At 42.8% G+C, this 16,871-nt stretch overlaps 1 protein-coding gene across 5 annotated transcripts in view; it reads right to left on the bottom strand.

The window, feature by feature from the left end:
* Positions 1-16,871, bottom strand: part of GHR (growth hormone receptor) — a gene marked incomplete at its 3' end in the record, with an annotated part of 275,896 nt that overhangs the window by 139,275 nt on the left and 119,750 nt on the right. For all 5 annotated transcript variants that reach the window (XM_079915975.1, XM_079915978.1, XM_079915974.1 and 2 more), the window contains one exon: positions 14,984-15,064. In XM_079915975.1, the coding sequence (XP_079772101.1) occupies positions 14,984-15,053 (70 nt within the window). In that variant the 5' untranslated portion in view covers positions 15,054-15,064. The remainder of the gene's footprint in view (positions 1-14,983; positions 15,065-16,871) is intronic.

The following is a 16,871-nucleotide window of genomic DNA, read 5'->3' as shown; positions in this document are numbered from 1 at the left end:
CAAAAATTTATCTGACCTGAAATGTCAATATTGTCAAGATTGAGAAACCCTCATCCAGGCCTTCGATCTCTAAAACTATTGTAACCCTATGTTCTGTGAGCTCCTGTCTGACATATTTTTCTGACTAAGTATGTCCTAGAAGAAATCACTCAGTGTACCGTATTAAACTACTCCTTGCATTCAGTCACCTTACTCAAAAACATACAAACTAACCAGAAAGTATGGGAATAGCAAGTTCGTGGTTTGATTCCCAACTGCTGATCCAGGATGAATGTTTGGTTTGCCCACCATGTTCTTTTAGAGAAGGCACTTGGGCATAGCTTGGAAGCACCTGGGTACTTTCACGCATTTCAAGAAGAATAATTTTGCTGTCTAAGCTCTCTTAGAACATTTACAAGTTCGCCTGCTTCTTGTGATTAAAGCTCCTAGAAGGACAGCTAGAGAGGTCTAGATGGATTTAATTATCAGCTGTTTAAAAGAAAACCCAGTGTCGAAATACTGGCAAGTTAATTCCACCTTTTGCCTTTGAGAAAATCATACATGACTTGCTGGGGGGGAGGGGGGCAGTGGAGCAGGAAATCACGGTACCGCAGTGATAAGAGAACTATAAAGAGGGGGCTAGCAATCCCTTTTGTTTGTCACAACTGAATTATCTTTCTATAACTTACAAAAATGATTCCCTAACTTCCTAAGTGTAGTGGAGTAACACATTTGGGTCTTTTCTAACTCCATCTCCAGCAGGATTGTGCATGTTCTAGTGAGTATGAATCCCAACAACACAGACGTGCAGAGAACAGGGAGAACAAAGCCTTCTTAGGGATCATCTTATCCACTGATTTTCTGCCTTTTAAAAAATTTCCTGAACTATTCATTCATACCTGGAAACTTACTGTGTAAAATCAAAATCATTACATGAAGCTGTGTTTGGACAAGAGTGGAGGACAAGAGCGGGGCACCAGAGCGCCCTGGCAGGTCAGCGCTGCTCTCCCAGACTTTTAACTCCAGCCCTGCCTGACCTAGCAACTCATCCTCCTTTGGGGTAGTTGCAGTAGGCATAAAATACTTTCTAGGAAAGCAACCTAACTGTCCTCTTTCTTCCCCTCTCGAAGGGAAGGTAAACAAAGAAGAGCTTAGCCTTTACAAAAAACCTATCTCTTACCAATAACTATGCCAGGTCATCTAACCTTCATGGATGGCTTTCTGAGCAAGATATTATTACCCCTATTTCAAGATGGGAAACGGATATGCTGAGAAATGACTCAGTCACAGAGTTGAAACTTACAGAGCTGAAATTCATACATGCACATGTTTGGTTCCCAAAGTCTACATTTTTGGTATACTATTTCTCCATGCTTTCTAAACACAGTTGATTAAAGCCCTCCTCAACAGGATACATTTTGAAAACAAATACCTTGCCATTACCCCTTCATCACCCTCAGACTAAACATCTCCAGTTCCTTTTGTGTGATTTCAAGAGTTTTCACCATTAAGATTATTTTGTTCTGGTTGATCAATATCTTTCTTAAATCTCGATATCTAGAACTCACCGGATTATTCTAGATATGCTGTGGCCAGTGCAGAGTCCAGAGGACTGGTGATTTACTTGTTCTAGACCCTCTGTTTCTATTAAGGCAGGCTGAGCTATCTTATCTTACTTTGGTAGCTACACTGTAACAGGTAGAGTTAAATTATATATTTGCCATGAGCTAAATAATTTCAAGTCTTTTACAGAGGACTTGCTGTGAGCCGGGACTGTCACTTCATTTATGATTTTATAAAACCTAAACACAGGCCTTTACATTTATCCCTATCAAATTTTATCTTGCAGTTTTTGGCCCACTACCGAGGCTGTCAAAATATCTTGAATCCTATGTCTGTGATTCAGCACATTAGCTATTCATGGCTTTGCATCATCCGTAGATTTGGTGAGTCTGCCTTCCTTGTCCGCACACTAGTCACTAATTTAAAAAAAAAAAAACGCTCAGGAGCAGAAAGTCTATCACAAAGACCTTCAGACAGGGCTTGGCATGAAGGAATCCCTAGCTGGGTACTACATCCGTATCTGAGAAATAATAGAAAAAATAATTTTGGAGTTGAGAGGGACAGATTTGATTTTTTCTCTCTGAAAAGTTTTATTCATATATCAGCAACTGAGTTTATAGAAATTAACAGCTTTTGCCCATAACCACAGAACTGATTACTGATGCAACTGGACTCATAACCCAGAGGTGGTGACTGGTTGATGTTTTTTTCCCATCACACCATTAGGTGAGATCACTGATGGCAAGAAAGACACTCCAAATTTGTTTTTAAATAATTTCTTGGTACAGTTTTCTTTTCTGACAATGTGCCCCTTTACCTTAAAAGGGCAACACAAAAATAAATTCCAATGAATGGAAGACTCTTGTTCATATAAGCTTGGTTTCAGGTCCACTGATTTGTATGGACAAATCTTACCAGAAAATGGTGTAGGAACAATGTTATACCAACACAAGTCCTGTGTACAAAATAGGGAATGTTAATACAGTGACGATGAGAAAAGCTGTGGGTAAGGAGGTACAGTCTTAGAAACAGGCAAAAGTACATGCTATAATAGTGAGCGTGTGTAGTAGAATAATTCTCTAGGTATGTTAGTAGATGGCTTTCCTTTACTTTGACAGCTTCTGCATTCGTGGAGAATCCAGGAGTGATCAGAAGAGAAAATCCAGAGTTGATTTCATAAGACAGTTCTTGAACCTCCTTAGAACAATGCAGGGAGAGCCTTGTACACATAACAGGGCTGCACAGTACCAGACGGGGCTGCCCAGTGGCCCAGGAGGTACCTTTCAAGGATTTTTTTCAAAGGAGAAGAGGTGGCACCTGTCCCCACAAACTTTGGCTACTGATATAACCTCGGAGAGAGATGCCCATTTGCTTTGAGGAAACTACCCATGCCTCATCATAAGTTTTACATTTGTATGTAAGTATATATAAGTATCAATACTTATATATGAAACAATGAGGTCAACATTAAAAGTCAAAGTACTACATTAAACTTAATGAATCTGAATCTTAGAGGATTTACAGAAGGAGTTCATGGAATCACCTCCTGTTGCTTTGACATAGCTATGATTCTTGACCTTGGCTGAGTAAGTGAAACACATGCAACTTCCAGAGTTCAGCTGAAATTCCTGCAGAGGTGAGTACTACAGATAGTTAGGTGCCACGGAAACCCTAGGACACGTGAGGCAGTGTAGTGTGCACTCTGGGGTCAGACTGCCTGGATTGGACTCTCACGTTGGCCTTTGCTAGTTATGTAAACTAGTTACATAACTATTCTTGGTGTCCTTACCTAAAGCAGGGTAATAATGGAACTTTCCTCTTACCATTGCTGTGGGAATTAACCAAGGTTACAAGTATAAAGTACTTAAAATTGGATCCATGAAATGCTTCTATTTTTCTTGCAATGAACTGGTTTTAATTCTCTCTCCCTACATCCCCAGTTCACCTGGTGACTAACCTGGGAAACTGTGTCTCATTCCTCTTGGTCTCGTGTCTGCCATATGGCAAATGCTCAAAGAACGCTCGTTGAACTCAACTGACTTGCCCGGTGTCACTCCCAGCATCAGCGTCAACTCACTCCAGACCCACTTGCTGGATTGATCAGATTCGATTTTATTAAAAGTATAAGAACTAGAGCACTAAGGTTTTTATCACACTTATCCTCTGAGCATTCACTGTTAAAACTATAAATATAGAACAGTGTCCTGTTTCCTAAAAGTTTATGTCATCATGCCTTAGTTCTATTGTTGAAAGCACCTTAAACATTAGAATCCTCTTCTAGACAGTTTTCTGGAGTCATTATTAAAATTATCTTTAGCTTCCAAAACTTCCTTGTGCAACTGAACTGCTCCTTTTAGGCATACATTGTTATAATTCAAATTCTACATGTCTGTTTAGTTTGCATGTTTATTTAAGGCCTCAGGGTTTGGAGTAACTCAACCTGAGGCCAATAAGAGTTACCAGTTGTTGACTACTTATGTGCTTTTCCTGTGTCGTCTCAGCAGGTGCTTTACTATTGTTACCTCCTTGATGGTTTTAAACAAGTTCTTTTCCTCCCATTTAACAGAAGAGAAAACTGAGGCTCAGAAAGTATAAGAAACTATGAAAGCCTTTGTAGTACATGCTGTCAGTGCTCTGCTGATATAGATCCCATAACCATTTATGTGCACATGGACTCCCTGTGTGCTTTCACTCCCAACACCCAGCACCTGTGTCTCTGTCGGCACCTGGAGCCATCTTGACCTGCACTTGGAGAGCTGATAGTGTCTAGGAATTTATGACCTCTAAGGGTCGCCCTTAACCATCAGCTGAGGGCTGTTCTGGACAACTTGAAGCACTACTTCTAGAGGGGACCGAGTCAGATACCATCCCCACCATCCACCCCACCGTGGGATAGCACTTGACATTGCATTCTTGCTTGTTTTTTTTTTTTTTTTTCTTTTTTAGCCTTTTCCCTGTCTCATTTCCCTACTCCCTGTCAGTTTCCCCCTGGAATATTTTTCTAATAATTCACTGTCATTTGAACCCTTGTCTCAGCATCTGGCTTCTGGGGAACTCGACCTAAAAAAATAATCACACAACTCATTAATGATAGAGCTGGGATCCAAACCCGATTCTGACAAAGTTCAAGATCAATGCTCTAAAATCCCCAATCTAGACTGCCTCTCCTGACGATGGCAGAGAAGATGGAAGCAGGAATCAGATATGACTGGTGCAGAGACATGCTTACTGGTCCTACCCCCTAAGCATCTCTGTATGTTCTCTGAGTACCAGCCAAGGCCATCTGACCAGCCTCTCTCCTCACCCTCCAGAGAGTTCCTCCACAGGCCCCCTTTACCCTCTGATGGTCTAAGCCTCTGGCTGATTGCTGCTGCCCCAGGGAAGTGATAGCCAAGGGCAGGGTCACAGAACCAGAGGGACACTGTGTATAACCCAATCAAGTGCAGATCAAACTGGGCTCCTAGCAACTAACTGCAGAAATCAATCAGTAATCTACATGGTATTTATTGAACACCAACTGTGGGCTCAGTGACAGCCACGGTCCCCTCACTTCAGCCTGGAATTTCAGCCTCTTCCTTCTACCTTCTGCTTTAAGGCATCCATTGACTCTCCGCCACGTCAAAGGCTTCTGACTTTGGGTTTATAGCAACCCACTCTCAACCAACATGTTAGAGAAATCACCCTCTGCCCAAATTTGACGGTTAGGGAATAGTTTCATTTTAGAAACATCTCATGTTAATGCAAGTGCTACATATCCTTTGTCTTTAATGTTTTTCCCTTCAGGTAAGATTTTAAGACATAAAAATACAGGCTTTTAGTACCCATCCATAGAAATAAGACAAGACAGGTCATACTGGGGAGTAGCTACACTTTTGCCTTTCACACCTACAATGGCTATATAAACACGAGTTTGACACGCATATATGGCCATGGTATGCACAGAAGTTAATCTAGGTCTTTCTATTCCTCGATAAGAGCTTTCCAGGAAGTCAGGCTTAGTGACAGCTACAAAGGGAGAGAGAGCTAGTCAGCCATGCTTATGAAGTTCAGAGCAAACACCCAGAGACTATGGTGCTGGCATGGCTCACAAGGGAAGTTGGGCACAATCACAAACCAGTTTGCAAACTTGGCCTGGGCTGTGTGAGCACAGCACCTCGGTACTTCACTGCATTCTCCACCTCACAAGCTAATCTGGCCCGACTGTGCCCTGACATGGGGCAGGGCTCTTTGACTGGTTCCCCCACTTCCCCGACTGCCCTGCTCTCTTTAAAAAAAAAAAAAAAAAAAAAAAGCATGGTGCTTCCTGCTTCAGCCAGGGAAGCAGCTGGCCCACGGTTGGGTAGTGGAGGGAGGAGGATTGGTCCTGAATGTTACACAGCCACAAAATGATCCCTTCCTAAAAAACTGAGCTCTCAGTTTGGGGGAAGCCAAGGCGTGGTAAACATCACCAATTCAACCTCCACTAATGTAAGTCTATTAATACTTAATAACACACAGCTATCCACAAGTCAAATATTCTGAACGTTATTTCTCCTTTTACAAATTTGCAAGATTTTACTCAAAGATTAGATTACACAAAAGACAACTTTTTTCCATATTCATGGATGAAGAAATTAAGGATTTTATCATATACCTGATTTAATTTTGAGAGTTTCATACTTCAAGATGGGCTCTCATGGGAAACTGGGAAAACCGGATATTCAAGGGATGTGGCTGGGAAAACTGATCTAGCTCTCCCTAAGATCCCTAGTCATGGTCTTTCGTAATCTGAAGTTCAATGTCTGAAGGGGCAGAGAAAACTTGAATTTGGAATCTACAGGCCTCATTATACCTCTCTGTCAATATTTGAGGAGATTTAATCAGGTAGGTGGGGCAGAGATAAAGGTGGTGTCGGGGGTAGGTGCTGGGTGACTGGTTTATTCAATGCAGGATGTTGGCCAGTAGCTGGTGCATGGGGTACAGAGTCCAGTCACCTGGGTAAAGGTTGGCAAGACTTATAAAGGGCATCAGGCTCCCAGGTGTTGGTGTGTTGGGCAAAGTTCTGACCCTGGGTGCATCTGAAGTATATAGCAGGAAAATGAGAGCATTCCATCCACAGGGAAAGGCCACAAATCAGGGCTTCGGGTAGGGCACAGGGATACTTGGGGCTTCTTGGAGAATAGCTTCTACAGTTGCACAGCTATTTCCAGACACTTTCTACTGGAAGGGCGTCCAAATCCAGCCTCTGCCCTGCTTAGGGCTGGACATAACAGAGCATTAGTGACAACTGTGGACAATTACTGGGAAAGTTCCAGGTCAGGATTTAGATGTTGATTCCCTTAAACAAAATGAAGATCTACTCCATGTGTCAGAATGCTAGAGGAGGGGATACAGGGGTGATCAAAACATCCTCCGTGAATTTTCAGGTCTAGTGAATTTTAATCCATAACTATTTATCACACAGAGTATGCAATGGTCATTTTGTCAATCATTCGAAAACAAATTGTGTATATTTCAAGCTCAATCCAGAATTTGTCACACAACTTAAAACACAGATGTCACGACAACTTCATTTAGAAGAGAGACACAAAACAAATGTCGCCTCCCCAAACCCCTGATCCCCCACCACTGGCTGCCCTTCTGCCCATCCCTGTGTGCTGCATCTTGGGGAAAGCTTCTAAAACAACAAACAACATCCTGAAACATTCCCTCCGTGGTTGGGACATGAGCCTCCATGCTCTAATACCTGCAACCCTGCCGTGGAGCTGTAACACAGACACTGTAATTAGTTAAGGTTAAGGCTTAAGGCTGGCAAGTTGTGACAGAAACAGAAACAGAGATTCCTGATAGATGTATCTGATGAAATATTGCGGATTCATTTTGGACGAATTTGGGAAATACAGACCAGAGAAGACTGATTTGCAGCTGAGGTTGAAGAAGTGCTCCAGGCCCCTGGGCCTCCCGGTCTGTGCAGTGCCGGCCAGACGGGGCACCACGGAATCCTCTCTGTACGATCAGTTGCATCCGATTTCAAAGTGTGTTTATGTCACACATCATCACCACCCTTATGCTGCTAACTACAGACGAGGAGGAAGCTTCGCTCTGAGTCTGAGGGATGACACTGATGACAGCCTGTGAGTGTTTCTGGAAGAGCCCAAATGGGACCCCGATGCCTGCTGCTTGTGAAAACTGATGGTGGTCCTTGGGCTGTGGCTGCTGGTGACTCTGCCTGATGACAAGTTAGACATCCGTAACTATGTCTAGCAGGCAGTTACAAGGAGCAGGGGATAGGCCCCGAAGATGCCTTTGCGGGTGGCTCTGAACCGCCTAGAATTCTGTATCATCGAGTTTAAGGTTAAGGGTTTAAACTAAACCAAAGTAACACATTGACTTAAAATCAGGGTGAGAAGAAAACCACCACCCACAGCTTCTTCCTGAGAGGGTTTTCCTAGGGAAAAGATGCTGGGTGATTGAGGGACCCTGGGGCCCTAGTTGTGGAGCATATCAGGCAGGGAGAGGCTGGCCGGGCCAGTCCAAGCCAGTGTGGACTTCTGCACAGTTAAACTTGGGTTAGCTTCCACTAGAGGCAGAAACCCAGGTGTGTCAATGAACAAGAGCTGGTGGCCAGCACCACACATCACACACATTCCATTCAACCCCGTTCCTGTCCTCCCATAACAGGAGCCCTCGTTTAGGCTACTGAACCAAAGTGGCGTGGAGACATTTTGCACACCAGGACCGGCTCTTGTCCTGTAATGGTTGGCAGATGACTGTCCTATAATCTAAGGCAGAAGAATGGAAGTATGGTTCATCATTGGCACGTATGACCTGAACGTTTAAGGTTCAGGCTATCCTCGGGTGGTCCCAGTCCTTTTGATACTAATTAGCTGAGGCGCAAACCTCATCACTCACACTGCCAGCTGCTTCATAGAGGTGAGTCACGTAGCTACTGTGTACGCTTCGCCGACCTCCCAGATTCTGCTCAGTGCATAACTCTGCTGCCCTCGACTCATCCTGCGTATAAGTACATATTCTAGGGATGATCAAATATCTGGGGGTATGTCAAGGTCTCGGGATTGAGTCATGAATGTGCAGAGACTACATAGGTATGGAGCTCAGGCCTTTGATCCCACTGTGGACCCTCAGGGCACAGTGACCAAGCCATAGCACAGACACACTGCAGAGGGGAGCAGACAGCTGTGGGACCTGGGCTGGGCACAGGCAGGAGGAGCTCTGGGAAATGGCACAAAAGAAAGTTCGCTTAGATACTCTGCTGTCATCAGTCTCAGTGTTTCCCCCTCCACAGAGCTGTTCCGCGCAAGTACCACTTCACTGCTAATAGGCTGAGCTGTGTTCCAGGGCTTCACTCTATTAAAAGTGAGTCACTGCTGATGTTGATAACATGTAATTGGAAGAAATCCACATGTAATTGGACTCCGAGTACTCCGCAACATCTGTCTATTTTGTTTTAGCCACCACTGGCACACTTGCATCGTCTCTCCTAACCTATTACAACCATCTTCCTCTGCATTCATTGCTCTCCAATTCACTTTGACTCGATTACCGGCTGTATTTCCAAAAGGACAATCTAACAGTATTATTACCCTGCTTAAAACTCTTTAATAACCTTAGGGAGCCATGATTAAATTAGGTTTACTTATCTGTCTTCCCTTCTATAGACCACGAGCTCCTTAAAGGTAGAAACATAAATTCAAAATTCATCCTTGAATCCATAAACGTGCTCGATAAAAACTTGCTAAAAGTCCTCATCACACACAAAGGTCTATGCATATCTTCCACTGGCATCATCCAGGTAGATGAGACCAGAAGCTCCGTCGCCTGGCCTGCTATGACCTGAACTCTGGAGTCATAGCATCTGTGACACCAGGAAGACCAGGTGATGTAGGTCTGCTAATGTCCACGCCACTAGAAGAGGCTAAGATTTCTTCCTGCCTCTTGAAGTAAAGACAGCAGTAATCTTAAGCTCTAGGGCTTTCTCCCTCACTTCCAGCGTGCATTCAAGGAAAGTGCGCATTGTTCCTTCTTGAAAACATTTTTAACAGGTTCACGCTTCACTGTTTACCCACTGCAGCCATGACTGTAACACTTGCTTGAAATATATCCTGTATGTCCTGAAGCTCTTAGGGCTCTGTGGAGCTTCACCAGCAAAGGGGCATGAAAGTGTAAGGTTTATTTAGAAAAAATAAAATGTTCCTGCCACTGTGTCATTATTTCCTATCTGTTAGCAATGAGAATAGAGGTGTCTTTCCTTTCACACAAGTGCTGTGTGTGTTTGCATAAGTTTATGAAAAATGTTCAAAGGTATACAAAGAACATTATTTGGGGGATCCTGGTTCCTTTGGGACATGGCATCTCACTCCTAGTGTAAGGTTTTTATCTTGACTGGTATGGAATGATATTTAGAGCGATGAGATACTGATTATGTGCTTTGCCTGCAAACCATGCCATGTATATATTGCCACATATATATATATGTGCATATGTGCCACATGCCACATATATTACACGTAAATAGTTTTGTTTTTGGCTGTGCCACGTGGCTTGTGGGATCTTGGTTCCCCGACCAGGGATCAGACCCGGGCCCTGGCAGTGAAAGCGTGGAATCCTAACCACTAGACCGCCAGGGAATTCCCTGTATATGCTTTATATAAATATCACACACACACACACACACACACACACACACACACACACACAGAGTACCATCATGAACCTCTTACCTGGCCTACAACTTTAAGAGCTATGACTTGCTTCCTCTCCAAACTACGACCCATCCTTCAAGACCCAGCAAGATTTGCCTTTTCCATGAAGCTTTTGTCATCTCTAGACCTTCTGTAATTTAACTCGAGTTCACTGACCTAAGTTTACGTCCCAAGGGAATAATTACAAACGCAGTGCTCACGTGCCATGCACCCTGGACAAATTAATCGTACGCCTTCCACAAAGTAAGTGCTCAAAAAACCTCTGTTGGATGCTGTGTGTGAAACAGAGCCACTCATTCCTAGCACAGTGCCCCGTACATAGCGTAAACCCAGTGACTGGTTGACCTGTTCTCCGCGTACACCTCATATCTACACCTGTGCACGTCTTTTATGTTGTTCCTTTATCACACACGTTATTCCTGCAGCCACTCCCTGCTCTTCTAGGCCTTTCAAAGTCTTAACCCGGTATTCTAATATCTGCTGAAATAACACCAACATCCCCTGTGAAGTTCTCTGTGCTTCACCACATCCTGAGGTGACTCTCCTCTCTTCACTCCTCTTAAAGAGTGTAGTTCAGGCCACTATTTCTATAGTGAATACATTCTGCCTCATACAGTAATTCGTTATACATATTCCTGATCTCTTAAGTCATGATAAATTCCTTGAGGGAAGAATCACTGTTTTACTCACAGCCGTAATTTCAACCTTTAAAAATGGAAAGCTCTAAAGAAATATCTGTACATTGAATTTGTTGAATTAACTATTCCAGCCCACCTTCATTTAGCCTTTTTTAGAGCATCTTGGCCATCCATATTCATCATACAATCTAGACCTTAAAACTATACAGTCTCTCATTAATTTCTAGAAGTTCCTCATATCCTAACTAGACTGAACTTCTTCAGGTCGGGGCTAGCCTGCTCCCACCTTACACTGCTGAGGTCAAAGAGGATGCTCACTTGTGGACCAACAGAAATAGGAGAGGTATAACAACGTATAATAGGTGCTCCTCAGAAGAGTATTTGTATCCATTAAGTCTTTGTGCACATTTCTCATTAAAATCATCTTTGCAGAAGCAGCAGTTTCTTTTTTAATTAATTTATTTTTATTTTTATTTATTCTTGGCTGCACTGGGTCTTCGTTGCTGCACACAGGCTTTCTCTAGTTGTGGCGAGCGGGGGCTACTCTTCGTTGCGGTGCGCAGGCTTCTCATGGTGGTGGCTTCTCTTGTTGTGGAGCACGGGCTCCAGGCGCACGGGCTCAGTAGTTGTGACTCGTGGGCTCTAGAGTGCAGGCTCAGTAGCTGTGGCGCACAGGCTTAGTTGCTCCGCGGCATGTGGGATCTTCCCGGACCAGGGCTTGAACCCGTGTCCCCTGCATTGGCAGGCAGATTCCCAACCACTAGCCATCAGGGAAGCCCAGGAGCAGCGGTTTTGATGCAACCAGTTGACAGTTCAACCCTGTGAAGCCCTCTGAAGATGAAACGTTGTTGCTCATTCCTGATTTTGGAATAAGAAATTCTTCCTGAGAACACTTCTACACTGTTGGTGGGAACGTAAATTGGGGCAGCCACTATGGAAAACAGTATGGCAGTTCTTCAAAAAACTAAAAATAGAACTACTGTATGATCCATCAACTCCACTCCTGGATATATACCCAGAAAAAATGAAAACACTAATTTGAAAAGATGCATGCACCCCAATGTTCATAGTAGCACTATTTACAATAGCCAAGACATGGAAGCAACCCAAGTGTCAACAGACAAACTGATAAAAAGGATATGGTATATATCTATACAATGGAACATTACTCAGCCATAAAAAAGAACGAAATTCTGCCATTTGCAGCAACATGGATGGACCTGGAGGGTATTATGCTTAGTGAAAAAAGTCAGACAGAGAACGACAAATACTGTATGATATCACTTATTTGTGAAATCTAAAAAATAAAACAAACAAATGTATATAGCAAAAGAGAACAGACTCACAGATACAGAGAACAAACTAGTAGTTACCAGCAGGGAGAGGGGAGGGGAGAGGGGCAAGATAGGGGTATGGGATTAAGAGGTACCAACTACTACATATAAAATAGATAAGCCAAATGGATGTATTGTACAGCACAAGGAATTCTAGCCATCATTTTGTAATAACTTGGAATGGAATATAATCTATAAAAGTACCGAGTCACTAGGCTGTACACCTGAAACTAATATATAATATTGTAAATCAAGTATATTTTAATTTAAAAAATTAAATAAACTGTGGTACATCCAGAAAAAAAAGAAAAAGAAAGAAATTCTCTCTGAGAGTATGTAACCTGCCTTGAGGATCAGATGTAAAGACTAATTAATATTAAGGATGAAAGACAAACAGAGAGCATCAATTACAACACTTTAGCTGATACAATGGTGGCACTGTTCGATGCTTAGTTCTCATTAAATTTCCAAGAGGGCAATTAGACTTAATAAAAAAATCCTCTTAGGGCCAGCATATTTTAAATTGCTCATCTGCCTAAGCAAGACGAGCCCTGCTCAAGGCTTTAAGTGCCAACGTTCCTCAGGCATGCAGATCTGTCATCTCCTCCCAGCTCCCGGGCAGCTTTTCTCCCAGTGATGCTTCCCAGTTCCTTTCCTCAGCTGTGCCACCTCTTCCACTGACTAAACTTAATTCAATGAATGGCTGGTGAAACTACAGTAGCATCTTTTTTTTTTTTTTTTTAAGTCCTCTCTTACATTTTTAGTCTGCCTCATACAATGGGAGAGAAAATAAAAATAAAGTGATTTGGGTACAATCCAGACCTGGCAGAAAAAGAAACACAGGGCCCATGAATGTCATCTGAGATTCAATCCATGTCATATCAGGAGATCGCTCTGGCTGAACTCATCAGATAAGTGGCCAGCGCCAGCAAACACACACACACACACACACACACACACACACACACACACACGGCTCATGTTCAAACACACTCATCTGCACCTTCTTATATAAACATCATACCGCGTCCTTAACAATCCCCAGGACATTTTAAGGTAAGAATTTTGGAGTAGCCACATATTCCAAAGGAATCTGGTTAGCTTACTAAGAAAAAGAAAAGAAGAAATTTTTTTCCTTTGCTAAATTACTTAGTATGTGTAAGTAATGTTAAACTGTGTGATTTGTATTTACTATAAACCACTGCATTTTCTTATGCTCTGCTCCCCCCAAATAAACAAAGCAAACACAAAACTATCAAAAAGCAAAAAAAAAAGCAAACATAAAACCAGCTAATGGTTTTGTTTCCTCTATGAAGTTAAAGGCTTGCTAAAATGTCAAAGCAGTTGAAATAGGTGCCGTTTGCCGACTCTCTAGGTCAAAAATGTAACTTGAGCTCTAGTCTTTTAGCTGGGGATACATTTTAAATTTTCTTTAAAGATTTCCTTTGCCATACTTTTCATTTCACAAGTCTTTTAAATTCCTCGAGCCTTGCCCAGTGGAGTGAAAGTCACCTTAATGAAGAAAGTAGAGACCTAACCACCATGACTTTGGAATAGCAGAGGATCTCAGCTGTAATTCTTTGGCTCAGAACCAGGGTCTAAAACCAGCCATGGGAAAAGCTGCTGACATGGAGCCTGCAATTCCCTCCATGTTTGACTTGCAAAATGTTGACATTATAACACCAGAGAGACCCCAAAATATTTCAAACAATTATGACTTCTTTTCTATAAATATTTTTAAATTGTTTTAGGAGATAAAATAACATATTTTACACTTCTTGTTTTCTTAGTTACTCTGGTTGCCCTCAGCAGCTCACTACTAGGGATTTATTTTTGGCTCGAAGGTCAGGGAGGACATTTTAAGGCACTACTTCTGCTGCTAAACTGTGTTTTCCAAGATGAGCTGCCTGGTGAGTAGGGGAGTTGACCGCTCTTAAAGCAACAAGTGACTGTGGTATCACAGAATAGGAGAAATGATGATTTCTTTCTTTTGTTGAAGCTCAAGCAAGAAAAAAAATCAAGTACTCAAGATGATATTTTAAAACGTCTCCCACCCTCGTTACGAGCACAGTTTTCTTTCTGGGCAGAAAAATACTTCTCATTCCCTTTCATTTCTCTCCTGTTCCAGTTATTGCTGTGTGAGACCTAAGTTTGAATACATGGCAACTCTTCCAATAGGAAGAGGGTATAAAGAGGGAGGGAGAATTACAGAGATGGCCAAGGAAACTCGTGACTTTGACTATATTATCCAACTATTTCGGGTGTTTCCTCCTTCAGATTTAGCCAAATGGTAATCACCCAGAGAGTAACAGGTAAAATTTATTTGAAATCTGCAATTTCCACTCTCAGAGAATATGATTAAGAGGACTTAATTCTGAGCTCTGGAAATACGCTATGATATCCTTAGTCACAGATGAGCTGAGTGATCAGTACGTTAATAACCTTCAGTGCAATTTCAATCTCTCTCCCAGAGCCTGAGGACCAAGAGACCCGGCTTGCCTTCACCAGAAATGCCCTCAGCATGATTTGCAGCATTTATTTTTGACGTGGAAACATCAGATGCCAAAGCTGACTACTGTTTTCCTCCTAAAAACATCCCCAGAAACGTCCTCCCGGTTTGTGATTTTAAAGCTACAACAGGTTTTCTATTTACTGCTACTTAAAACTTACCTCTTCTAATTACATCATCCAGAGAACTCAGATTTAACAAATAAAGTTCAGTGTGGTTTCAAAACACTGCGGGTGGGAAGGGAAAAGCAGAACTCACCTGGACTCCCAGAAAAAGCATCACTTGAGCCTGCCACTGCCAAGGTCAACAGGAGCTGCCAGAGATCCATACCTGTAGGACCTGCGATCACACAAAGAGGAAGAAGATAAAGCTAAGCAATTAGAAGCAGACTACTTTCATTAAAAATTGTTTAAAGACTGGCTAAATTATGAAGGAGGTGACATGCACAGCAGCTCTAGAAGGAATCTTTGTAAGTCTTTCACTGCCCTAGAGTCTCACGTTGTCATACTTTTCATGAGCGCAAACAGCAGGTTGTAATAAATTCTACTTCCGGTGGGTGCCTGTCTCAGGAAATAACATGGACACTAGGGATTTTCACATCCTGGCCGGCAGCCATAGGACCACCACACAACAAATGACCCCCACGCATTGCTTCCATAACAGGGCCAGTGTGGTTCACTTTAATCTGATCTGGAAATAGAAACTCTTCAGCAGTATCACCAAGCAAGGGGCCTTGAGCTGGACGGCCCATAAAAGGGAAAACAAAACAACCCGCTTCAGTAGTAGTAAAGCTTCTCCAGTGTGTGTCCCAGTGAACAAAAGAGCTCAATTAACACTCAAAACACTGTACTAATGAGCCATCCTAAGGGGGTTTAACCAGAAGGCAGCAGTAAGGAGGTGAGAAGCAAAAGAAAACAAAACACTGGTGCTTCCTAGGTGGCGTCCCCCAGGACACCTGGTGTCCTTGTGGGCTTCAGGAGGAATGTGGCCTCTGAAAGGCCCAGGAATGTGAACACCTCAGACTCTAAGAAGGGTCAGTTTGTGGCTGGGCTAGCCATTTGGAATCCCAAGTGTGGCCACACCTTGAAGCCTTTGGTTTGATGAATGGGGGAGCAGATCAGCGTGCCTCAGCCAGCACACACCTTTACCTGGAGGAAATGAAGCTTCTCGGGAATAAATAAACCAGGGGTCCACCTCCTGGATCTCTAAAGAGACAATTGTGGCTGGCTTAAAACGAACTCAGCAGACTGCCCTTTGGAGAGCTGTTGCTACGTCTGACGACTATCGCCAACTACTTTAAAGCTTACCTGCAATATTTCCATGGAATGACAGTACTTTACAAGTCACTCAGGCAGATCTGATCATCACACTGGGAGCTCCACCAGTGCCTCTATTGGACTTATTTTTTTACTGCACATTCTTGACAATAATAAAATAGCCCTCCGCTACCCCTAATCAAACTGAAACGATGCACACAAATGTTTGTTTTCACAGATAGTGGCATGCTGTGTTCCGGGTAATGGCTGTGTAATTCTGAATAGGTAGTAAATGTCTCACGCTCTACACTTTCTTTCTAGACAGTGGATGATGCATCATTTTTAAAAATTCTATATGATGTTAACGTTGTTAAAAAATTCTAAGAAGGCATCTCTAGGTGAATGGAATCTCCCCCTGCGTCTGAATATCCAGGTGTAGCCCACATGCATGAGGATGCCCCACATACACTGCCCCATGCGGTCGTTCATAGGACTGAGTGTGACGGCGTAGATGAACACACTTTGCCGACTGTGAGAGTTCACGCTAATGCGAGTTGTGGTTATTATAACACCCATGTTTTAAATTCTTAACCTGGAAGGCTCTGGGCTCATGGCCTTGCATCGTCCCCAGCTACTTTCACTGAGCATCTCTCCCAAGGTCCTTTACTCCTAGGTGAACAGGCCACTGTAATCGTAGTTTGAAGTCTCCAGCAGAAATACATAAAAACAAATACGTTATAGGTTGAAAATGCTATCCTCTGGGTAACTGGATATTTCCTTTTAAATTGTTTTACAAGTATTTTTTTGAGGAGGAAAAGCATTGAGGAACTGGATTCTGTACATAGTGCTACTTTTACTCGCCATCCCTCAACACACCATGTGTCGGGTAA

The sequence above is a fragment of the Stenella coeruleoalba genome (genome assembly GCF_951394435.1).
Source record: "Stenella coeruleoalba genome assembly, chromosome: 3".
NCBI lineage: Eukaryota > Metazoa > Chordata > Mammalia > Artiodactyla > Delphinidae > Stenella > Stenella coeruleoalba.
The sequence above is the reverse complement of the archived record's forward strand: the minus strand, read 5'-3'. Positions and strand labels throughout refer to the sequence as shown.